The sequence below is a fragment of the Pantherophis guttatus genome, chromosome 1 (assembly GCF_059756535.1).
Source record: "Pantherophis guttatus breed Tessera chromosome 1, ASM5975653v1, whole genome shotgun sequence".
In the NCBI taxonomy this organism is placed as follows: Eukaryota; Metazoa; Chordata; class Lepidosauria; order Squamata; family Colubridae; genus Pantherophis; species Pantherophis guttatus.
This window is the reverse complement of record NC_142063.1, coordinates 169,567,220-169,589,607: the sequence shown is the minus strand read 5'-3', so window position 1 is coordinate 169,589,607 and position 22,388 is coordinate 169,567,220. Positions and strand designations below refer to the sequence as shown.

General features: G+C 40.3%; 1 protein-coding gene across 4 annotated transcripts in view; it reads right to left on the bottom strand.

Moving 5' to 3' along the window:
- KIAA2012 (KIAA2012 ortholog) overlaps positions 1-22,388 on the bottom strand; it is an 88,104-nt gene that overhangs the window by 30,547 nt on the left and 35,169 nt on the right. For all 4 annotated transcript variants that reach the window (XM_034430988.3, XM_034430991.3, XM_034430992.3 and 1 more), the window contains 2 exons: positions 15,432-15,523; positions 12,930-12,995 (listed from right to left, as the gene is read on the bottom strand). In XM_034430988.3, coding sequence (XP_034286879.2) covers positions 12,930-12,995; positions 15,432-15,523 — 158 coding nt within the window. The remainder of the gene's footprint in view (positions 1-12,929; positions 12,996-15,431; positions 15,524-22,388) is intronic.

Here is a 22,388-nt window from a genome sequence, read left to right as displayed (position 1 = left end):
TGACCTATAGCATCGGCCTTTGAGATCTCTATCGCTGCCTTGTTGTCTTCGTGGATGACTATTGGATATGAGGGTTCAGCCCAGATGTTGCAGAGCAGGTCATCGAACCATACTAAGTTGTTTGCGGCCTTGGATAGGCAAACAAATTCTGCTTCCATAGTTGATGTGGCCACCAGTTTTTGCTTTCCAGTGTACCAATGGATGGGGCAATTGTTGAGTAGTAGCACGTAGCCAGAGGTGCTTTTTCTGCACTCTATGTCCCCAGCCCAGTCAGCGTCAGCATAGCAGGTTAGCTTTGGTTTCTCGGATGTTTCTGGCTCTAGGCAGAGTAGGGCATCCGCACTGAATTTTAAGTATCTAAGTAGTCTTTTGATGGCGTTCCAGTGTGTTACCATGGGTTTGCTTACATGTCTGGACAGTAGATTGACGGCCAAGGCAATGTCGGGCCTGGTCCAGTTGGATATATACAGCAGTGACCCTATCGTTGATCTATACAACTTATTGTCTGTGAAAGGTTCAGATTCCTCATACATGGTCTTCAGGAACTCTGGTTGCATGGGGGTCTCGCTGGGTTTTGCTTCGGACATGTTGCATTTGGACAGCAGCTCGATGATCTTTTCTCTCTGGGAGAGGCGGAAACCCTTGTTGGTTTTTATCACTTGGACCCCCAGGTATTTATCGATCTTTCCAAGTGACTTTAGGGAGAAGTGGCTACCCAGCTCAGTGGCGAACTTGTCACATCTGTCCTTGTGCTTGCTGATGTACAAGATGTCGTCCACGTAAACGAGCACACCTTCGAATGTGTTGTTTTCTCTTTTCGTGAAGAAGCATTTGTCGGCTGAGGTGGCCTCGAAGCCCATGGATCTGAGAGCTTTGGCTAGGCAGTCATACCACCTTTTGCCCGACTGCTTGAGCCCGTACAGACTTTTGTTCAGCAGCCAGGTTTGGTTCCCGCCCTCGTTATACCCAGGCGGTGCTTTAACATATATCTCTTTGTCCAACTCGGCGTGCAGGTACGCTGTTTGTACGTCGAATTGGAAAACCTCCAAGCCCAGGATGGTGGCCACCACCAGGGCGCTTTTGTCTTCTTTTTTCTTTTTTTTTAAGTTTTATTAACATAAACAAACATAAAACACAAATACATGTAAACACTTATACATTAACAAAGAGTCAATCGACTAACTTCTAGAAAACCTTCGCATCGGTGATTAATGTCCATTTAACCAATTTTCCTTAATCATGCTATTTACAAATTCACTTGCTTATACCTTGATATATTCATTGAAGTTCAGCAGTATCTTTCTACAAACATATTAACCATTTATTTATACAATCCTACGGCTCATCTCATGTATCTATTTCTACAATTCTTGAGTTATGTTCTCCTAATGTCCTATGTTGTTGGCCCTATCCTTCTTTCTAACCATGTGTACCATTTTTGCCAAACTAAATAAAAGTCAGTGTTCTCTTTATCTTGGAGCTCTTTTGTGAGTCTATCCATCTCTGCGCATTCATTTATTTTTGTTATTATTTTTTCTTCTGTTGGTATTATCTCGGATTTCCAATTCTGAGCGTACACTATACGTGCCGCTGTCAATATGTGGATGGTAAGATATTTTATCTCCTTGGTACACTGTGCTGTAGTCATTCCAAATAGAAAGAGTTCTGGTTTCATTTCTACACTTTGCCTCGTTGTTTCTTCGATTATTCTCTTAATCTCTTGCCAGTAGCGTTGTGCCTTCCTGCAAGACCACCAGAGATGGTAATATGTCCCCATTTGTGTCTTGCACTTCCAACACATTGGTGATGTGTTTGGAAACATTTTAGCCAAATGTGCCGGAGGAAGGTGCCATCTATAAAATATCTTGTATAAATTTTCTTTGTATGGAATCGACAGTGTCATCTTATAATTTTCTGCCCATAGCTTGTCCCATCTATCCAACTCTATATTGTGACCTATATTTCTTGCCCAGCTTACCATGTTTTCTTTCACTGTTTCCTCCTCTAATTTATACCTTATTAAATATCCATAAATTTTAGATATTATTTTCTCATCTGTGCCTTTTAAAATTTTATCTAGTTCACTTGGTTGGCTTTGAAAATCATAATGTCTCCGGTCTGCTGTATATTTTGACTCAATTTGAAGATATGGCCACCAATCAATCATAATGCCTCGTCTTTCCAGTTCTTGTCTCGTAAGTAGGTCTCTCTCACTACTCAACAATTCTTGATATTTCCGCATCTTTCCTATTTCTATAGTGTTTGGATAAATTAGCGCCTCCATAGGCGACAACCATCGTGGGATTTTACTATAGTGTTGCCTTCTGATATCTTGCCATGTTTTATATAGTGCACCTCTTATTACATGTCTCTGGAAGTACGGATGTTGCTTGTCTGTGCCTTCCCACAGAAAGGCATGCCAACCTCGACTCAGATCAAATCCCTCCAAGTATAGCGTTCTCCTATTTGATAGATCTATCCATTCTCTGATCCAATTCAACGCCGCCGCCTTGTAATATAGCTCCCAGTCTGGTAGACCTAGGCCTCCCTTCTCCTTTGTGTCCTGTAAGCATCTTATTTTAATTCTAGCTTTCTTTCCTTGCCAGATGTATTTCATTATTGTCTTATTGAGATCCTTAAAGAAATCTTTTCCCGGACCAATTGGTATCACTTGGAAGAGATATAGGAGTCTTGGTAATATGTTCATCTTTACAGACGCTATTCTGCCAAGAAATGATAGTTGTACCTTATTCCATCTTTCCAAGTCTTTTCTAATTTGCTTCATCAATTTAATGTAATTGTCCTCTCTAATAGTTGTTGCTTTTGTAGTAAGCCAAATTCCCAAATATTTTACTTTCTTCGCAATTTGCATTCCTAATTCTTCTTCTAATTTTTCCTCTTGTATCATTGTCATATTTTTGGTCAAGACTTTGGTTTTTTGTTTATTGATCTTAAGCCCCGCCACTTTGCCATACTCCTCTATCTTCTCTAATAATTTGACTCCCGCTACTTCCGGTTGTTCCACTATGAAGACCACATCATCCGCGAAAGCCTGTAGTTTATACTCCTCATTCCTTATCTTCAGTCCTTTTATTTCTTCTTCCTTTCTTACTTCCTTTAGAAGGACTTCCAGTGAGATTATAAACAGTAGAGGCGATATCGGGCATCCTTGTCTTACCCCCTTTTGGATGCTTATTTTTTCGGTCATATCTCCATTAATTATAATTCTCGCTGTCTGGGAAGAATATATTTTCTTAATCATTTTCAGGAATTTGTCGCCGAAATTCATAATCTGCAGTTGTGCTATAAGGAATTTCCAGTTCAAATTGTCGAACGCCTTTTGCGCGTCGAGAAAGATTAGCGCTACCTGATTATTGATGTTTTGCTCGTAGTATTCGAGAACGTTTATTATTGTCCTCATGTTGTTTTTTATTTGTCTCCTTGGGACAAAACCATTTTGGTCGGGGTGTATATAATTATGTATAATTGTTTTCAGCCTCTGTGCTATAATTGTCGTGAATAGTTTATAATCTACATTTAACAGCGAGATGGGTCTATAATTTTGGACTTTAGTCGGATCCGTATCTTCTTTGGGGATGAGTGAGATAATTGTTTCGGCCCAAGATTTAGGTGTTTCTGCTTCCAGCAGTGCCTCATTGAGAACTTGTAGTAGTAGTTCGTCTATTGCAGACTGGCAGTTTTTATAAAATTCCGTTGGAATTCCATCTGGACCTGGGACTTTGTTGTTCTTCTGTTTCTTTCGGGCTTCCATCAACTCCATCATTGTTATTGGTTTATTCAGTATTTCTCTGTGGGATTCTTCTAATTTCTGGATATTTGCTTTTTGTAGGTATTCCATAATATCTTGGTCTTGAGTTTCTTCTTGTGTGTAGAGGTTTTGATAGAATTCCCTTACTATACGTTTTTTATCTAAATTCATACTATATAGTTGTCCTGTTTCATCCTGCAATTGGTATATTATTCTTTTTTCCCTCTCTTTCTTCAGTCTGTATGCCAGCCAGCGACCTGTTTTGTTTGCATATTCAAAGTATTTCTGCTTGACCATTTTCATTTTCTGTGCGATTTCTGCTTGTGAAATTAAGTTCAACTCATGTTTAGTACGATTCAATTTTTCCCTTGTTGTTTTGTCGTCAGGCTGTTTCTGTAATTGTGACTCATATATGTTGAGTTCTTCCATTAATTTTTTCCTCTTTTGTTGTTTATCTTTATTTTTTTTTGCTGTGTATGCTATTGTGAGGCCTCTTATATAGGCCTTAGTAGTGTCCCACAGATTCTGTACTGAAGTCTGCTCCTTTGTGTTTATTTGATAAAATATTCTAAGTTCGTTCTCCATCATCTGCACATAATCTCTATCTTTTATTATTCCGGTATCCATCATCCACCTCTTCTGCTTTCGCTGTCCTCTCCATGTTATTTTTATAGGATTATGGTCGGCCCATGTATTCGGTATAATTTCAATGTCTTGTAGATCCTTCCTGAGGTCTGGCGTCATCCAGGCCATGTCAATCCGAGACCATGACTGGTGTGGGTTTGAGTAGAAGGTATATTGTTTGGTTTGTTTGTTGGCCTCTCTCCATCCATCATGTAATTGCAATTCTTCAGTCATATCCTTAAATGTATCCGGTAAGATTCTTTTTCGAGTCTTACTTTGTTTATTACTTCGATAGTCATCTTGTATATTCACGATTGCGTTGAAGTCTTCGACAACACAGATATTTTCGTACTCCAAATCTTTAATTGTATCCTGTAGTTTCTTGTAAAATTCTCTCTGGTTTCCATTAGGTGCATAGATAGAAGCTAGCAATATTTTCCTTGTTTCTGTTTGTATTTCAGTTATTAAAATACGTCCTTCCGAATCTGTATATATCTGTTTAGCTTTTAAATGGTTTTTGACATAAGTTGCCACTCCTCTCTTCTTATTATCTCCTAGGGATGTGAATAATTTTCCTAATTTTTGATTCTCCAACAATATTTGTTGCTGTCTTTTAATGTGTACTTCTTGTAAAGTTATCACATCTAAGTCCAATTTTTGCAATTTCGTAAATATATATTTCCTTTTCCTTGGGGAGTTGAGTCCGTTTATATTAATTGATATAATTTTTATTTCTCCTTCCATCTCTATCGAGTTTATCTATTTGTGATTTTCAACTTTGCTGTGTTTCTGGTAACTCTTTGAGTCTTTTCCCTCGCTCCCTCTCTCTCCATTCTTTCTCTCTCCAATCTTTTTGCCTCTTCCTGATCTTTTTCTTCCTTCTCCATCCGCCGTGTCCCGGGTTCCGCTTCTCTCCTTGTCTCCTGTTCCTCTTCCATTGTAAAGTGCTGGTCAAAGAATTCTTGAGCCTTTTCCAGATTATCAATCTTGTACTTTCTTTCATCCCAGGAGATAAGTAGGCCTTCCGGTAGTAGCCAGCGGAATTTTATTTTAAATTTATTTAGCTGGGTGGTCAGGAAATTATAATTTCTTCTTTGATCTCTCGTTCTTCTTGGTATTTGTTTGAGAGTTATGATTTCTCTTCCCTTATGCATGATTGTCTCTTCCCTCATCTTCCTGTAGATCTCTTCCTTAATAGATTTTTTCGTGAATCTTATGTGAATTTCTTTGGGTAATTTGTTTCTTCTTGCGTAGTTCGTGTACACCCTATATATTTCATCCATTCCGTTTCGCAGTTCATCCTTATCCACCTGGGTTGCCTTTGCCAGTATCTCAATCATTATTTCACTTAGATCCTCATCCTTCTGCTCTTCTACATTTTGAAACCGTAAGTAGAATGATGCCTTTTCCATTTCCAGATAGGTTAACGCGTCCTCAGTTTCCTTATTAAATGTCCCTTGATCTTGTTCCATTCTTTCCATTCTGTTGGTCGCATATTCTACTCTTTCTTCCACCTTTTGGATCCTCTGCTCGTTTTCTGTTATGTTTTGCTGAATTTGTTCTATCTTCTCATCCATATTTTTGATGTTATCTTTAATTTCACTCACATCTGACCTCAATTCTTCATGATTTTTCTTGGTCTCTTCATGATTATGTGCCATGGTTTCCTGCATTCTATTCATGCCTTCCTGGATCATTGCTAGTGCGGAGTGGATGTTCTGTAGGGCAGGACTCATCTTCTCCTTTTCTGTGGTTTCAATTACTTTCTGTTGAGCTGGTGAGGTCATAAGTATCATTTGGCCCGATGGTGTTTTCTTACTTATTTTAGCTGTTGTCGTTATACTTGTGGTCGCCATTATTATCTCTTTTTTTATTCTTTCCCAAATTTTCATATACTGGTCAATATTTCAGGGTCTGTTTTAAAATTTCACCCAAATTTATTTTTCTCTTTTTTCCAGGCTCCTTTGTACTTATAAATCAATCAGCATGGGAAGCTAACTGGGAGGGTACCAGGGCGCTTTTGACGCTCTCCGCCCTGATGGTTGGCGAGTAGGTGTCTGTATAGTCTTCGGGGTATCTTTGGGTGAAAACCTGCGCGACTAGTCTTGCCTTGTACAGGACCTTGTTGTCTTCTAATGTCTTAACTCTGAACACCCATTTGGTTCCTATTGGTTTTTTGTCCTCTGGAATTTGGGCAGGTGAGTATACTTGGAGGTTCCTTAGGCTCTCCATCTCCTTCTCCATGGCAGACATCCATTTTTCTTTCTCTTTCTGGGGGAGCCCGAGGATGTCCTCGTATGAGCTGGGCGTGAAATGGGTGTTGTGGATGGCCTTAACGTAGTCCTCCAGCTTCCTTGGCAGCTTGTTTCTGGTTTCTCTGATTGGCCTGCTGGGGGTTGGCTCGGTTTCCTGCATGTTGTCTGCCTCTTTGTCTGTCAGGTCATCTATCTTCAGGGAAGGATGCCCTTCTTTCCACTCTTTGATGCTCGCCTTGCGATTGTTGGCTTTATGTCCTCCGACCTCTCTGACCTCCTTTTCCCCTTGGCCATGTTCGAATGTGACCCCATTGGTGGGAATGTCGTTGGAGTGTACCCTCGACCAGTTTGCATTTTCGTGGAAACTGGCTGACCTGGAAACCACAAAACGGTTGTTGTTGTCGACAAATCTGTAGCCCTTTGTGCCCGGTTCGTAACCTACAAATCTCAGTCTTTTTGATAATTTCTCCCCTTTCTTTCTTAATTGTCTGGGGATGTGGACATCGGCTGGGGCGCCGAATATGTGTAAGTGTGCGATGTTGGGCTTTCTGTTGTATAGCATCTCGTATGGTGTCTTATTGATAGAGCTTGACCACAGTCTATTCAGGGTGTAATTAGCGTAGTGTAGTGCCTCTGACCAGAAATGCTGCCCCATCCCAGCATCCTCCAGGGCGCACCTCATCATGGTTTGCAATACCCCGTTCTTTCTCTCTGAGACTCCATTTTGGAAGGGGGAGAAAGGTGAAGAGGTGTAATGCGCTATGCCCTGTTCTCTCAGCCACCTTGTGAATTCCTTGGCCATGAATTCTGAGCCCCTGTCTGTCATTATCTGCCTTATTCTCATGTTATGTTGCATATTTACTCTTCTGTGGAATTCCTTAAACCTTTGGAATACTTCATTTTTGTGTCTGAGTGAGTAGACATACCCGTATCTGGTGTAGTCATCCACAATTGTGAGGAACAATCGCTTCCTATGCCCTACAGAGGGTTTCAATGGCCCTACCAAGCCCATATGCACCAATTGGAAGGGGGACTCTGTGGTTCATTTGGATCCCCTGGGGATGGCCTTAACCTTGATCTTAGAACGCTTACAGATCGAACACTCCAAGTAGTTTTCGCAGTTCTTTACTTTGAGATCCTCGGTACATTCCGTCATTTTCTTTACAATGGGGAAACTTATGTGTCCCAGCCTCCTGTGGAGGAGGTGGGCGCAGTTATCATGCAATGGCTTACCGATAGATACAGACTTCTTGGCATTCTCATGGCCACTTCCTGCCTCTTGCTGCACCCCCTCTATTTCTGGACACTCATCTACTTTGTGGTTCGTGTTGGTATCAATGCCTTCTTCCTCCCTTGCGCTGGGTGTGAAGTAGGGAAGTCCCTCGTGTATGGTTACCTTTCCTATCTCTTTCCCTTGCTTGATCAAGTGTGCCTTTCCATCTTTGAATTTTATCTCTATGTTTGTGTCCCGTGTCAGCTTTGTGATGGCTAGCACGTTGTGGGGTATCTCTGGCACGTACAGTACCCCTTTTAAATCCCCTATCTGTGTGATGTGTACATTTCCTTTCCCCACTACTTTGACCTTGCTTTGGTTTGCCACCTTTATTTCTGAGTCTACTTCTGTGAGTGAGTCTAGCAGCTCTGGGTTACAAGTAGTGTGACTTGTGGCCCCTGAGTCCAGGAGCCATGTGTTTCTCTCTGCCTTATGTTTGTCATTTGGGTCATCGTGCCTGATCCCGTACATGGAGCCAGAGTTACTGTCCCTGGAGTGGTCTCTGCGCTCGTGGTGTTTCCTGGGGTTGGGTGACCACCCTCGCCCCCTTTCCTTTGGGTACCTGCGTTCAGGTGACCTCCCCCCTCTACTGTCGTGCTGTCCCCTGTCCCTATGTTTCCTGGGGCAATCCCTCTTTAAGTGGTTCCTTGACCCACAAGAATAACATTCTGAGGTATCCCTGGCCCTATCTTGGAAATCCACCCTCTTCGTGGGTCTAGGATCCCTTTTGGATAGTTGGCATTTCCTTCTCAGAGTGTCCTCTGCGACAAGCTGACTGGTCGGTGCGCCTAGTGTTAGGTATTGCAAGCTGAGGCTATTTAGTTGGGTTATGAAGCTGTCCCAACTGCTATCAAGAGAGTTTATGCTTATGCTTATCATGCTCTCTTCAGTGATGATTTCCCCCCTCTGCATGAGCTCTGCCCTTGTAGCATTCATCTTTAAAATGTGCTCACTCATGGGGACCCCTACCTTGTGCTTGGTGGAGTGGAACTCCCTAGATATTCTAGTGGTAGTGGCTCTACTCTGGCTATAAAACAGGTTACATAGTTTTTGCATAACATCATAAACAGTCAGATTGTCCTCAATAGATGGATACATAGCAGATGGAATGGAGGTTAACGTGATACAAAATGCCCTGTGATGAATACAGTCAATTTCCAGTGACCAGGGCTTTTGGGGAGGTCTGTTAGCTAGGAACAGTGCATTCTCTCTCATGAGAGCAACTCTTAATTGTTGACTCCATTCTATAACATTACCCCCATCTAACTGTAATTTTGGCAAATTGGCATAATTTGCCCCAGAAATGTTAGTAAGGTTACTTACTGGGGGGAGCTGTCCATGGTCCAAACTGTGATTGAACTCACAATAAGGCTTTGGGATGTCTGTGGCCATTCTGTACTTGCTTGGATCTATGTAGCTTGCTTCTCTTGTTACAGGCAGGTACTGGGCATGCGCGAAACTCATTCCGCGCTGGAGTCCATCGGGTGAGGTTCCTGTTGCTGGAGCTCCCAGGCCTAGGCCTAGGCCTGTCGGTGGGAGGCTGGACCCACTCCCGGTGGGTCCGAAGATTCCTCCTGAAGGTGGACACCACTGCTGGATGGCCGGATCCCCGGCGAAGAAGGGTAGAAGGTGAGGAGGTGACGCGGTCGTAAGTCGAGGACTTCCACGGGTCGGCGGTGCGGCAGCAGCAGAGGTCGTAGGTTGAGGATTCCCTGCACCCAGCGGCTTGGTGGTAATGGTGGCGGCGGCAGCGGATCCTCCCTCGTGGTCGCTGGTCCCTGGTCGCGTGGATCGGCCTGGTGGATGTCGTGGCGTTGGTGAGTAGCCGGTTCTTCTCTTCTCCCTCGGGCCTCGTGTAGTTGGTGTAGCGGGTGGCGAGTTCGAGTCCTGCAGTTGATCCTTCCTGCAGGTGGGCTGTCTTTTGTGCCGGCTGTTGGTGTGCACGGTGTCTTTAGTTGGCTGTGACTCGGTTGCCTGGTCGTTGTTGGTTGTCCTGGCCTTCTTGTGTTTTCCAGGATTTTTTTTTGATTTTTTGATTGCTGCAGGAGGCTCGAAAGCGAAGCCCAGGGCAGCGGTGATGGTCTCGATTGCCTTTTGCAACTCGAGATCGGTAGGTGGTTTTTTCTTAGTGATTGTAGTTTCTTTGTGGTCGCTTTCAGAGTTGGGTTCTTCGTTGTTGCTTTCTGAGTCCCCCTCGTCTGTTTCGGGGTTCGGGCATTTTCACGCCAAGGGATTCAAATCCTGGCTTCCCATTGGCTGGTGCTCGTCCCAAGATGGCCGCCGGGAAGAGGGCGCGAAAATGGGTTCTGCCAGCTCAGGATCATCGGGTTTGGGTGGCTTACCCTTTTTTGCTGGCTTTTCTCTCTCGGTGGTCTTTGGTGCCTCAATCGCTGCTTTTTGCTGCTCGAAGAGGCTTTGAAGGTCCGCGATGAGGTTTTCTTTGTCGCTGCTTGCCTCCATCAGTTTCAGGATGGAGAGTTTGAATTTATTCATTTTCTGTGCTGTTTCTTCTTCCAGGGCAGTGATCTCCTTGGATGGCCCCTCTTCATCTGATTGTGAGTCCAGGCTGGAGTCCTGCTCGCTTCCAGCTTCTGTCTCCTCCATGGCTGTGGCTTTGGTTGCAAGTTTCTCAGCCATCTTCTTGGTAAGAGCTCTGGTCTGTGCTCTGTTTGCTTCTTCAGGGTAGGCGTTGGGTTCAGTCATTATCTGGAGTTATGGGCAACCGACCTCTGCTACCATTTTGTTAAAAGCTGGATCTAGCCCAATAACTCAAAGACAGACTTCGATTCTTTTCTGTAACTTTATTATAGATTTAATGGTACTGGAGGTCACTGACCTTGTACCTTTCTCTTTCAGGTATACATCTGGAATAATCTGTGGACCATGTGGTCGGAGCCTTTATACCCAGGAGGAGGGGCAAGGAGGTAAGGAGTGGCTACAGGGGTTATGGGATATGTGGTCAGTTAACCCTTGCAGGTCCGGGTGATCAGGGAGAAGTAGTAGTTAGACATTTACCATGACATAAACCTTGCTCCCCTTTTCCTTTTTCCAATCAACGGTCACCTTTGCCTATTCTGATGAGGCTGAACTTCTATTAAACAAGTATTAATTCTACCTTGATGTGCAATAGATCACATTAGTAGGGTGCTTATTTTAATTTGGTTGTTGCTGCAACAACTATTCTGAGGAACAGGGAAAACAGAGCAATTTCTGGCTTGAAAAGAAGACATGGCTCTAGTTCCAACAACATGTAGTTCAATGGTGAGAAAAGGAAGGTCCTACACTTAAGGAGGAAAAACAAGATGCATAGGTATGGGATAGGCAGTACCTGGCTCAACAGTAGTGCCCATGAGAAGGATCTAGGTATCATGGTGGGCCACTGCTTAAGTATGAGTCAGCAGTGTGCTGTCCCTTCTAACCCTATGATTCTATGAGATGGGCCTGATTCAGTCTCAGAGGCAGTCAGCTCCAGATGCTGAGTACAAGTTACTGACTCCTCTTTTGGCTCCTACATTCTCATTATTTTCTCCCTCAGGTAATAAGCTGAAATGAAATGAGAAAAACAGGAAGTGCTGGATTGGGGAGGGAAAGCCATTATTGAAAAGTGATGAAAGAAGCATCTGGGTAACAGCCATTGGGGAGGGAGCCTTGCCTTAACTCAGTTTCTCCAGACAAGAAAGCTGAAGAGCAAAGTTAACCGAAGAGAGATTTCCTGCACTGGGATCAGTTCAGCTTCATGATGGATTTTTGGGGCCAGATGGATTTTAGGGGCCAGAAAAAAATCTGCCTTCTTGCCAGAGAAGGACGAGCACAAAACAGACTTGTTTTACAGACTATTTCAATCCAGGACATGTCTTCCCTTTCAAGGTTCAAAATAACTGATGGGAAAAAAAACTGAACCCTGCCTGATACTCCATAAAGTTGTTACCACATGGAACAGCCCAGGTGTTCCCATCCTGATGCCTATAAATGTGTTAAATCTCAATAAACGTTAAACAAACTGGGGAAGGATTATGGGAATTTAAAGTACAGTTTAGCATACCTCTGATCTGCAGCAATACCATCTCATACAAAGTACTCCTTAAACTAATACAATTAAATGAAGTTACAAAACCAGGCAAGCAGTTAAGCACCTGGAAATACTGAAACTTTCCTTTAAGAACCACTGAACTTTAGTTGTACGAAAGTGCCAGGAATCTGGAATCTGGATTATAGTCTCCAAAACAGAATTATAGTTTCTCGTATACTTCAGCTGGAATCCTTTTCCATACTAAGCACATTCAAAACTGGGCTGACATACCTTATCTTTATTTTACAAATATACTGATATTGCAAATAGCTCCACACAGAAGGGTTATTTCTAACAGGCAAAGCAGACATACATTAAGGTAGTGATAGGGAATGTTCCAAATATTAGGTCAGTATGAGTGGTCTTTAAATGTAATGTGTCAAGGCCTATCCTATCATTTGGCGGATAAAATATTAGTCTCAAATGGGCAAATTCTAGAGAACAAAAGGTTATCAGTTATCTTGCCATTTAATTTGGATTCCTCAGATGATCAGCTCTGCTAAAGGGCACATGCTACCTACCTAGGCCACCTGATCTACTGTACCAGGTGGAATGAAGGATGCTATCTAGATGTTAGCCTGTTTATATGTAATAGGCATGTGCCCAATTTTAATTTCATCTTGGCTTCTTTTTTGCACATCAGAATGTGTATTTCCCCAAACTTTGCCCCAAGGAAAGTGGTATTGTGAGAATAGAGCCCACCCAAGATCATCATAAGGTTTATGTTCTACTTGTTCAATTATATAAATCAAAATTTATGTTATTTAGGATCTATGTTGAGGATTTAGAATTCTAGCCAGTAAAATTAAGATTGAACGTATTATGCATGTTTGGAATTATGTCACAATAGATTTCTCTGACTTTGTTTCTGAACAGTTTATTGTTTCCATATTTAGTTTTCTTTAACTGTGGTTGAAAATAATGTATGCTTAAACATACCAGCCTTTTATATGCAGGTGGGGCATAGTGTCCATTCTTCAGTGTAACAGAAAGTTGGATGGTTTCCTAGAATGAAAATTACAATTGTAGACACACTTAATGCTCTTGTGGTATAAATAGGTTCTTTATATCTCCCTCTCATCATGTCTGAAATGCTCCACTTCATACTATTGCCTTAAAAGAAATTGTTACTCTAAAATTGTTACTTGTGGACTTCAGCTCCCAGAATTCCCCAATTGCCAAGGTTGAAAACTGCTACTCTAGAACTATGCTATTTAAACTATACCCCTCAGAACCCCATTAAATCATCCAAGGATTCAACATTTCTGTTTACATAGTATGAAATGTATAATTGCAACATTAACTTATTTTCTACAAATAAAACTTCTTATTCGAAACACATTAATGCATTGATTTTTCACATTGAAAAGTGTTCCTTGGGTATCTAAAATTAGAAGTTTGCTGCTCTAAAATTACTATTCCTATGTATGGAAAGCTATTACAGTTGTCAAGAGAAAAAGTTGAAATTGTCTGCAACCCTGATGTGTAAGCCTCGGCTATGAATACATATAATATAATTACTCATTACTATTGGACTAACTTAGACCAGTTCTGTAGGAAATGCATTCCATTTTACTGTCTGAAGATCGGTTTTTCTCAGCTGGAAAGGAAAATATTTTATTCTAATAGTTGGTTTCCAAGATGAATTCAGTGAACTCTTGTACACTATCAAATAGAGTATGTGAACCTCTTTAAGGCCTTGTGCTAGCACATATTTTGAAACATTAGCCAATGTTTGAGCATGCAGAGAACATCCTGGGGTCACAGTTGTATTTTCACGCAAGGATTTTATTTCTTTAAATGTATTTCTTTAAAACATTTATATAGCCACCCATATTATTACCAACTCTGGGCAGCTCTCAAAGTATAGTGTTTTGCAATATTAAAACACTCTTTTGTGCAAAGAAGAGGACTTATGAAGGCCCTCTCGATCCATCCCCTAGATTGCAAATGAGGTTTTCACGCCAAACAAGTTCAGCCACACTATACACATCCTTGAGTGAGAGATGTTCTTTGTCACCATATACTTAGACTCATTTTTGTTAATCTTTCCTCTGTGGGAGATAAAGAAAAGCTTTGGCCATTTTAAATGAAGATAGACCTAGAAGAGGAAACAAACAAAGAAGCCTGTTAACCAAGGCTACAAAAAGTAAGGATTAGGATCATTCCATTTAGGCTCTGGTTAAAGTAGGGATTTTATTGAAATTAGTTCCTTTTTCACACTCTCAAGGCTGAGACTGGCCCAAAGTCACCCAGCTGGTTTTGTGCCTAAGATGGGTCTAGAACTCAGTCTCCTGGTTTCTACCTTAGAGACTTAACCCGCCCCCATTCCCCCCTAGCTCTCCTTGGCATATTACAAGGTCTGTTTTCTAGTGGAGAACTATACTTCACTTCAAAATGGTTTCCTTCATTCTGCTTCCCAAGTAAAATATCCCTTCAGAATTCAAAGAATAAGCCTGTACAAGTACAAGTAGTCTTCGACTTAGGATCATATTTGATCCCAGAATTATGGTTGTAATACTCATGCTGGTCTTTAACCAGGTTACTACATGATTGCGCCAGGGGTGGGTTTTTTACTACTGGTTCTGTGGGTGTGGCTTATTATGTGGGTGTGGTTTGATGGTCATGTGACAATTATTTAGGATTTAGCAGAGGTACTGGTCTACCAGGCTTTTAACTGCTTGCAGAGCTGTACCAGTCTATCCATTTGTTTTTGGAGGCACCGGTCTACCACCACACTGCCTTTTAACACTGATCAGCTGTAGGGGGGCCCTTTGAAGCCCGGTGGCAAGAGTTTAAACAGGTTTTTTTCCTTCTAGCCGATCAGCTGGGACTTGGGAGGCAGCAAATAGATTGGGGGTGGGGCCAAATAAAAGGTAAGAATAACGCAGGGGGGGCGGGGGACCCCAACTCCCGAACAAAGAGAACCGGTTTGGTGACGTCATATCGTCACCACTACTGGCTCGGCCGAACCGGGCCGAACCAGGAGGAACCCACCACTGGATTGTGCCCAATTTTTTGACCTTTTTTGCAGTGGTCTTTTTTACATGGCAATTATAAAGTGAATGCTACAGTCATTAAGCAAAGACCAAGGTCGTTTAGTGAATCCATTGTTTACAAAAGGCATTCTTTCCTGAAACTACAAGTAAATGCTGGTTTCTGACAAAAAACCAAAACCAAAACCCAAGTCATGATTATGTGACTGCAGGATGCTGCAAATGGCCGTAAATGCAGGCCAGTTGCCGAGTGTCCAAAATGTGAAGGCGTGACTGCTGGGTGGCGGTGATAGCCATTGGAACTTTGAATCCAGGTTGTAAGTAGCCCTGAGTAGATCTGTTATAACTTGAATAGTTGCTAAGTGATCAATCATAAATTGGGGACTATCAGTAATCATTTCTTACCACCTATGTATCACAGATCAAACACTGTAATTGATGATACCTTTTCATTTGATGCTTGATCTTCAGAGCAAATCTCTGGCAGACTACTGGAAGCAGGTCTTCTTACTTCCATGGATAGTTCATCTTCTAAAACTAAAACCATAAATAATTAAAATTGCTGAGTGTATTGTACCAATCAATGGCTGAACTCAAGGATTCTAACATTTCCTACTTAATTAAGTCAGAGAAGTATACCCCTTAATTATTATATCTCTTAATTAATAACACAAACTGTAAGATTTCCAATTCCAAAAATTAAATCATCAAATAAGTAAAGCCTTTAATGTGTTAGGCAACAACATTTGATCATAATTAATATTTATGAATTAGGAAGTAATCACTGAATTCCTTAATTAAGTAATATTTGCTTTGACAAATTAATCAAATGTACACATTATGTTTCACTCTTTGAATAAAATGTGTTTAATTTCTGCACAAATTTGTATTAAATAATCTAATAGACACCCCTGGAGATGACTGATGTGGAGACTTTCTAAACGTTACGGAGTGGCAGGAAGCCTTTGATTCTTAGTATTATGGAATATTCTATAGTTCTAAAGTATCATGCCTACTGTTAAAAAGGGGAAGAATGGATATATAATACAGATAAGGAAGGACTATCAATTGAAGAAGAAAAAATAACAACAATAACAACAGAGTTACAGACATGAAACAGCACTGTGGCATTGAGTAGTGAGCACTAGAACTTTTTTTTTTATTTTCATATTCATTTGGGAAATATAGGGAAACCTAATCCATGCTTTAAAAGCTCCTTTTTCAGAAAAGTGATGGCTAGCTCCTTTGCACACACATGAATACTCATAATAAGTTTGTAATGCACACACAACTGCTATAGAAACCAAGCAATAAGGCTATGACACTTCTGCAAGATACACTATAAAATAAGCATGCTAGCTAGAAAGAAACTATGTAAAATGCTTATGTTTGGGGTGTTGAGAAACAGATTTTTTCATTAGCAATAGAGAAAAGATCTTTGGATCATTCTTAAGAGTTGAGTAATAATTGATTAATGTGCAAAAGAACCTTTTCATTGCTCTTTAGATGGAGGAGAAATAAAAGGCCAAACGCAGAACATATATCTTGAGAAACTATCCTTCGGAAATGGAGTCATCTAAAGAATGAGACTGGAAAATTATTCCACATAGAAGGGAGCATGATATTCAGTACCAGAACAGCTTTCACTTCTATTATTATTCCAATTCCACTAATTGTGTTTTGCACCTAATGTTGGCCACTTTTCTTCTTCATGATTTAAGCCCTTCCAATTTTAGGAATCCAAACTGTTTCCAAGACCATGTGGAATCACACTTATGTCACCCAAATGTTGCCAATCTCAGTAATTTGAAAATGTTTTCTAATTTCTTGTCTTCTGTGTTACTGTCTCTTGGAATGGCTACATCAATAAAACAACAATGATTATTTTCAATTTCAATAATATTTGGTGTCCCAGGTGTCAATTTAAATGTTAAAATCCTATATGCTCTGTTGTTTTCCATGATTTTATTTGTGGATCTGTACTTTCTACAGAAGTGCCAGTGTAATGTCTTCCCAACTCCATCATGCCTTTTTCGTCATTAGTCTGTCCAGTTCTGCTATGCCTAATTATTATAAAGTCAACTATTTGATCCCTATTTCAGCACAACAAACATTTACTATCCAAACTGATCTCCATTTTTACCTTGGTGATATTTATGACTAGTGCTTTTCCTTGGGCAACACTCCTCCTATTTCTTTTTTAATGTACCATTCTTAAGCCATTACCATGATCTTTCATTCCCACATTTTCCTTCAGCATCTTTAAAAAAAAATGCCCACAATGACCTTTAGTTTTCCAATGTTCTAACATTATTTCAAGCTGTTTGTTTTGTTTTTTTATGCTATAAAGGACAATTTGCGTACTGTAATTAAAACTAATCAGAAAAATGATATGGGAAAGGGAAATAATTAATTAGTTTGATGGGAAGAAAAGAATCTTTTCAATACCCTGTAAGAAATCTGCATGTGAATACACAGTCTAGTATTCTTTACCTTCTAGCATCATGGTGGATTCTCTTTTCCCTAAGAAAAGAATCTATAGCCTACGGCCACTTTCTGAAGTTGATACCTTCCAGGTGTTCTGGCCTGATATTCTGCTAATTTCCAGCCTGAATTCTGGGAACTGTAGTCTATCCCTTTTGAAAAGCAACGGGATACTGAAAAAGGCCATGCTTTTTATTTAGATCAGAAGTGCCATCCTTTAATGCTAGGCTCATGCAGTTACAGTAAAGGAAAAATCTCCACCAGAGACGTTGGATTCTATTACAGGTAGTCCTCAGCTTACAGCCTCAATTAAGCCCAACATTTCTGTTGCTAGCAAGACATTTGTTAAGTGGAGTTTGCTCCATTTTATGACCTTCCTTGCCACAAATGTTAGGTGAATCACTGCAGTTGTTAAATTAGTAACACAGTTGTTAAGTGAATCTGGCTTCCCCACAGATTTTACTTGTCAGAAGATTGCAAAAGGGGATCACATGACCCTGGGACACTACAACAGTCATAAATATGAATCAGTTGCCAAGTGTCTGAATTTTGGTCATGTGACTATGGGAATGCTGCAGTACCATTGTAACTTTGAACAGTCATTAAACTGTTGTAAGTCGAGGACTATCTGTGTTACATGGGATAGACATTCTTTTGCTTGAAGCCAGTGGAAGAGCAGAGTTGGGATAGTTCCCAGCTGCAAAGAAAGAGATGGCCTTGAATACTTATTCATGCTTGCAGCAGGGAATCTGTGCTTACTTACATGTTTAGTGCTTCTGCAAAGCAAAACCTAAAATTATGATTTACATCTTTCAACTAAAGAGATAAATATCCTAATTTAGAGCAAGGCTAAATCTCAAGGCTGTAGCTGGGTAGTTGCAAAAAGAAAAGATAAGGTATCTGAAATCTCATTAACTACCACAGTGACATGCAAACACTAAGTTCCAACCCTACTTTCAAGTAGATAAATATGTTATCTAAAAAAACAAAGCATTTAAATACCAATCCTCTCTGTCTTATTAGTCTCTGGATTATATTGTTTAGCCAGCTTCTATTTATTGCAGTAGAAATGTTTGCAATCTCAGGAATGTGGATAAAGGCAACCACAATTAAAGAGAAAGCAGCCCAATAAGAAGGATTTCCTGTAAACAGGCTAAAATTGGATTTGAGGGAACTAACACCATGCTGTGAAGATTTAATTAAATGTTAATTCTTTGGCATGAGTTCAAGGGTAAATACTCTGGGGCATGAAAAATTAAAGGACTTTCTTTAATGAATTTTGAGCTTGATATATACTCTGACTGAAAATGCCACATGAATTTATTTTTAAGTGAGAGATGGCAGATCAATCCTTCCAAAAGGAATGTAGCAATAGAAATAGGCAAAGTCTCCATGAAAGTGTATTAAAACACATTTAAAACAAAATATATTCTAACTGCAGCAGAGACCATCTATATACATTCCATTTGCAGCCATTCAGGTACACCAAGAAAGTGTCAAGCGATAAGGAGATTTGAAAATTTGGGGAAGTCCAAATCTTTGCTCCCAATTTAGTAGCTCTTGAGGTCAACTGCAGCTCTGAACATGGCTTGTTCTAGACATTTTATATTTTTCCCAAGTTATCATTCATTCATTTTATTTTATACTGCTGAATCAATCAGGATTCATGACGGTTTATAGCAGGGCTGTCAATTCATGGCCTGCAGTCCGGATGTGTCACACGCTGGCCACACCCACACCCAGTATAGCGAAGGGGGAAAACATCGTGATATGTCATGTGACACCACCATGACGACACAAGTTTGACACTCCTGGCATCCAATAAAGCATACAATCAGTTAAAATGTACATCAGAAGCCTCATTAAAATCAAATTGTAACCAGTATAGAATAGCAATAAATGGATGGCAATGGAACTTAGTGGTTAATTTAAAATTTAAAATGGAAAAAATTAACTAGTCACCAAATGCAGAACAGAAGAACATAAGAATGATTTGGACAAAGAATCTGGCTATTTTATAAGTGAGTAATTCTGAAATAACAGCATGTAGTCCTTGCACTGTATTGACTTGTTTGGTTAGGGGAAAACTAACATGCATAATTACATTATTATTATGTACTTTATTTCAAGAATAATTATATCTAATGTTATAATTAGGGCCACATAATCTACTTTATGTGGCCCTGTGCTTGTCTGTATCATAACTAAATAGGCATTGAGTTCAAAATAGCTGCTTTTAATTTATATTTTAAAAAAAACTTTCTTGAACAGTTTTACAACAATCTCAGTAGAACCCTAGATAGGGAATTTTTAAAAATCCAAGAAAAAGGCAATGTTAGCAGATATCGCATGATAAGAAAACCACATAGATGAGGCACCTAGAGTTGAGCTTGACTTAAAGGGCCCTTTACCTTATAAGGCTGTCAGTCTCAATGTCCAGATAATAACAACTGGGTGGTAAAAGTATACTTTGCTCAAGGCAATCTACTGGCAAAAGAATCTTTTAGCCAGAAACTGTATGATTCACACTGTTCCCACCTTTCAGCTGCACAGCAGGAAGATTGCATCAATTTGTACCCAGTTAATCTTGCACATCACTATGGCTCTGGTTGGAGTAAAGACCATGGCATTTGAGAACATCTCCTGCATTGGGCTAATTGGCAACATGGGTTCTGGGGTTTGAGAGCTGTATAAAAGTATGGCCCCTTTTTCTAAGAAAAGTAGTACAAAGGCAAAGCAAACATTAATGAACCAGACCATTACTAGAATCCATCTGACTTTGTCAAAGGCTTGAGAATTAATTGCTCAAGCTGTGCAATTTCACTGCTTGAGCCAAGAAATACACCAGATCCAAGGTAGCAGCATTATATGAGTCCTGATCAAAGTCCCCAGCTTGGCTCCTCTCTAATTATTGTCTAAGCTAAAAAAAAAGAAAAACTGAAGGAGATGTATTGTCCTTTCAAAACCCAAGCCCAAATCTAGGATTTGTTAAACACCATTTTTATCTTATGTGCCTTTTCTTCCTCGAAACAGAGACAGCAGATGCCTTCATCCATTAAGATCCAGGATCTTCCAAGATCAATCCCTTTCTGCCAGCCTCTGGCTTTGAAATCTTGCATTGTTTGGCAAATTCAAGACATGCCATGCACAAAACTGGATCAGGTAAAGCTTTTTTCCGGAATGGTGATGAACTGTTGGCTAAATTTTATTTGTTTGATGTTTTGCATTTCAGCTATTGGGAATCTGAAATCAGCTATCTGAAAAAAGGAGGTTAGTATCAAGAATCCCCAAGGGTCAATAATATGAATATTAATTGTGGTATTTGGGAATGAGAATGAGCATGCTCAGGGACATATTTAGGATGTGAGTCCCTACTCCTGCCTAAGTGGCTGTCATAGTGCCTTCAGAAATATTTTTTTTCTCCAAGACTGTTTATTTTATATCACTCACACCATGGAAGGTAATAATAAATTGACAAACACTGTTTCGGCATCCTTCCTCATTCTTGCAATTGATTTCCTTAAATCTTGCAGTTAATAGAAAAACAGATGCAAAGATTTATGTGGCAGGATCTGGGTAAAGGTAAAAGTAAAGGTAAAGGTTCTCCTCGCACATATGTGCTAGTCGTTCCCGACTCTAGGGGGCGGTACTCATCTCCGTTTCAAAGCCGAAGAGCCAGCGCTGTCCAAAGATGTCTCCGTGATCATGTGGCCGGCATGACTAAACGCCAAAGGTGCACAGAACACTGTTACCTTTCCACCAAAGGTGGTCCCTATTTTTCTACTTGCATTTTTACGTGCTTTCGAACTGCTAGGTTGGCAGAAGCTTAGTAAGTAACAGGAGCTCCCCCCGTTACGTGGCACTAGATTCAAATCGCTGAACTGCCAACCTTTCGATCGACAAGCTCAGCTTCTTAGCCTCTGAGCCACTGCGTCCCTTAGAGGATCTGGGTATATAGCGGTAAATCTCCAAATCAAGTTATCTTGGCCTTAAGGCAGAATAGAGAGCTCATGCTCACTCAGCCCCAGATCCTATCCCTACCAACCAGATTTTGCTGAAAAAGTGGCTTTGTCATTTAATTCTTATTAAAAGTATTTTTACTGAAACATTTTAACAGTATTAAAGATAATATAAAATAAGTTTAAAAGAAACAAAACAAATAGACTAAAGAGAAATAGAAGGGAAAAATAGAGGCAAGGAAAGATAAAAAAAGGGAAAATATATTTAAAGAACTGATATTCCTCCTACTTTGAAATTAAATTACATAGATCACTTCTTCCCATACCCGGTCATTTTCAAGGGGCAAATCCAAAAGTCATTAACTCATTTCTATCCATTTTCAACAAAATGTCCAGAAAGGGTTTCCAGTATTTTGTAAAAAATACTGTTGGAAGAAATATCCTTCTGGGTTCAGCTCCAAGTGGGGAAAAAGACACTGGAAACATGGAGACTGCTTGGAAAGATGGTTTAATGGTGGACAGGATCACATGGTTTGAGTTCCTGAACAGAAAAGGGACGAGATACAGTGAGTCCCCGGGTTTTATGCTCTCTCTGGCTTTGAACTTTCTGGGGCCCCGAAAGAGTATCCTGATTGGTTGTCAGACTCCCAAGGGGTGAGGGTCTTAATTGAAAAAGTTTTCAAATACAAATCCCCCCCCCTTTTTTCCCTCCCCCTCCCTAACCCCCCCTCCCCACCCATCCCCCCCGTGACTTCTTCGTAACAAAAAACCTAATTCATAACAGATTACTTACTCCCTCCTCTAAATACTGACCTTTACTTACTAAAAATATTATTAATATTATAACATCCCCCTTTATCCATACATTTCAAGAAAGAAAGAAAGAAAAAAAAAGACATTATACTATAACATTGTAAAATAACTTCTAATTTAGCATAATAGTATTATAACTCCCAATT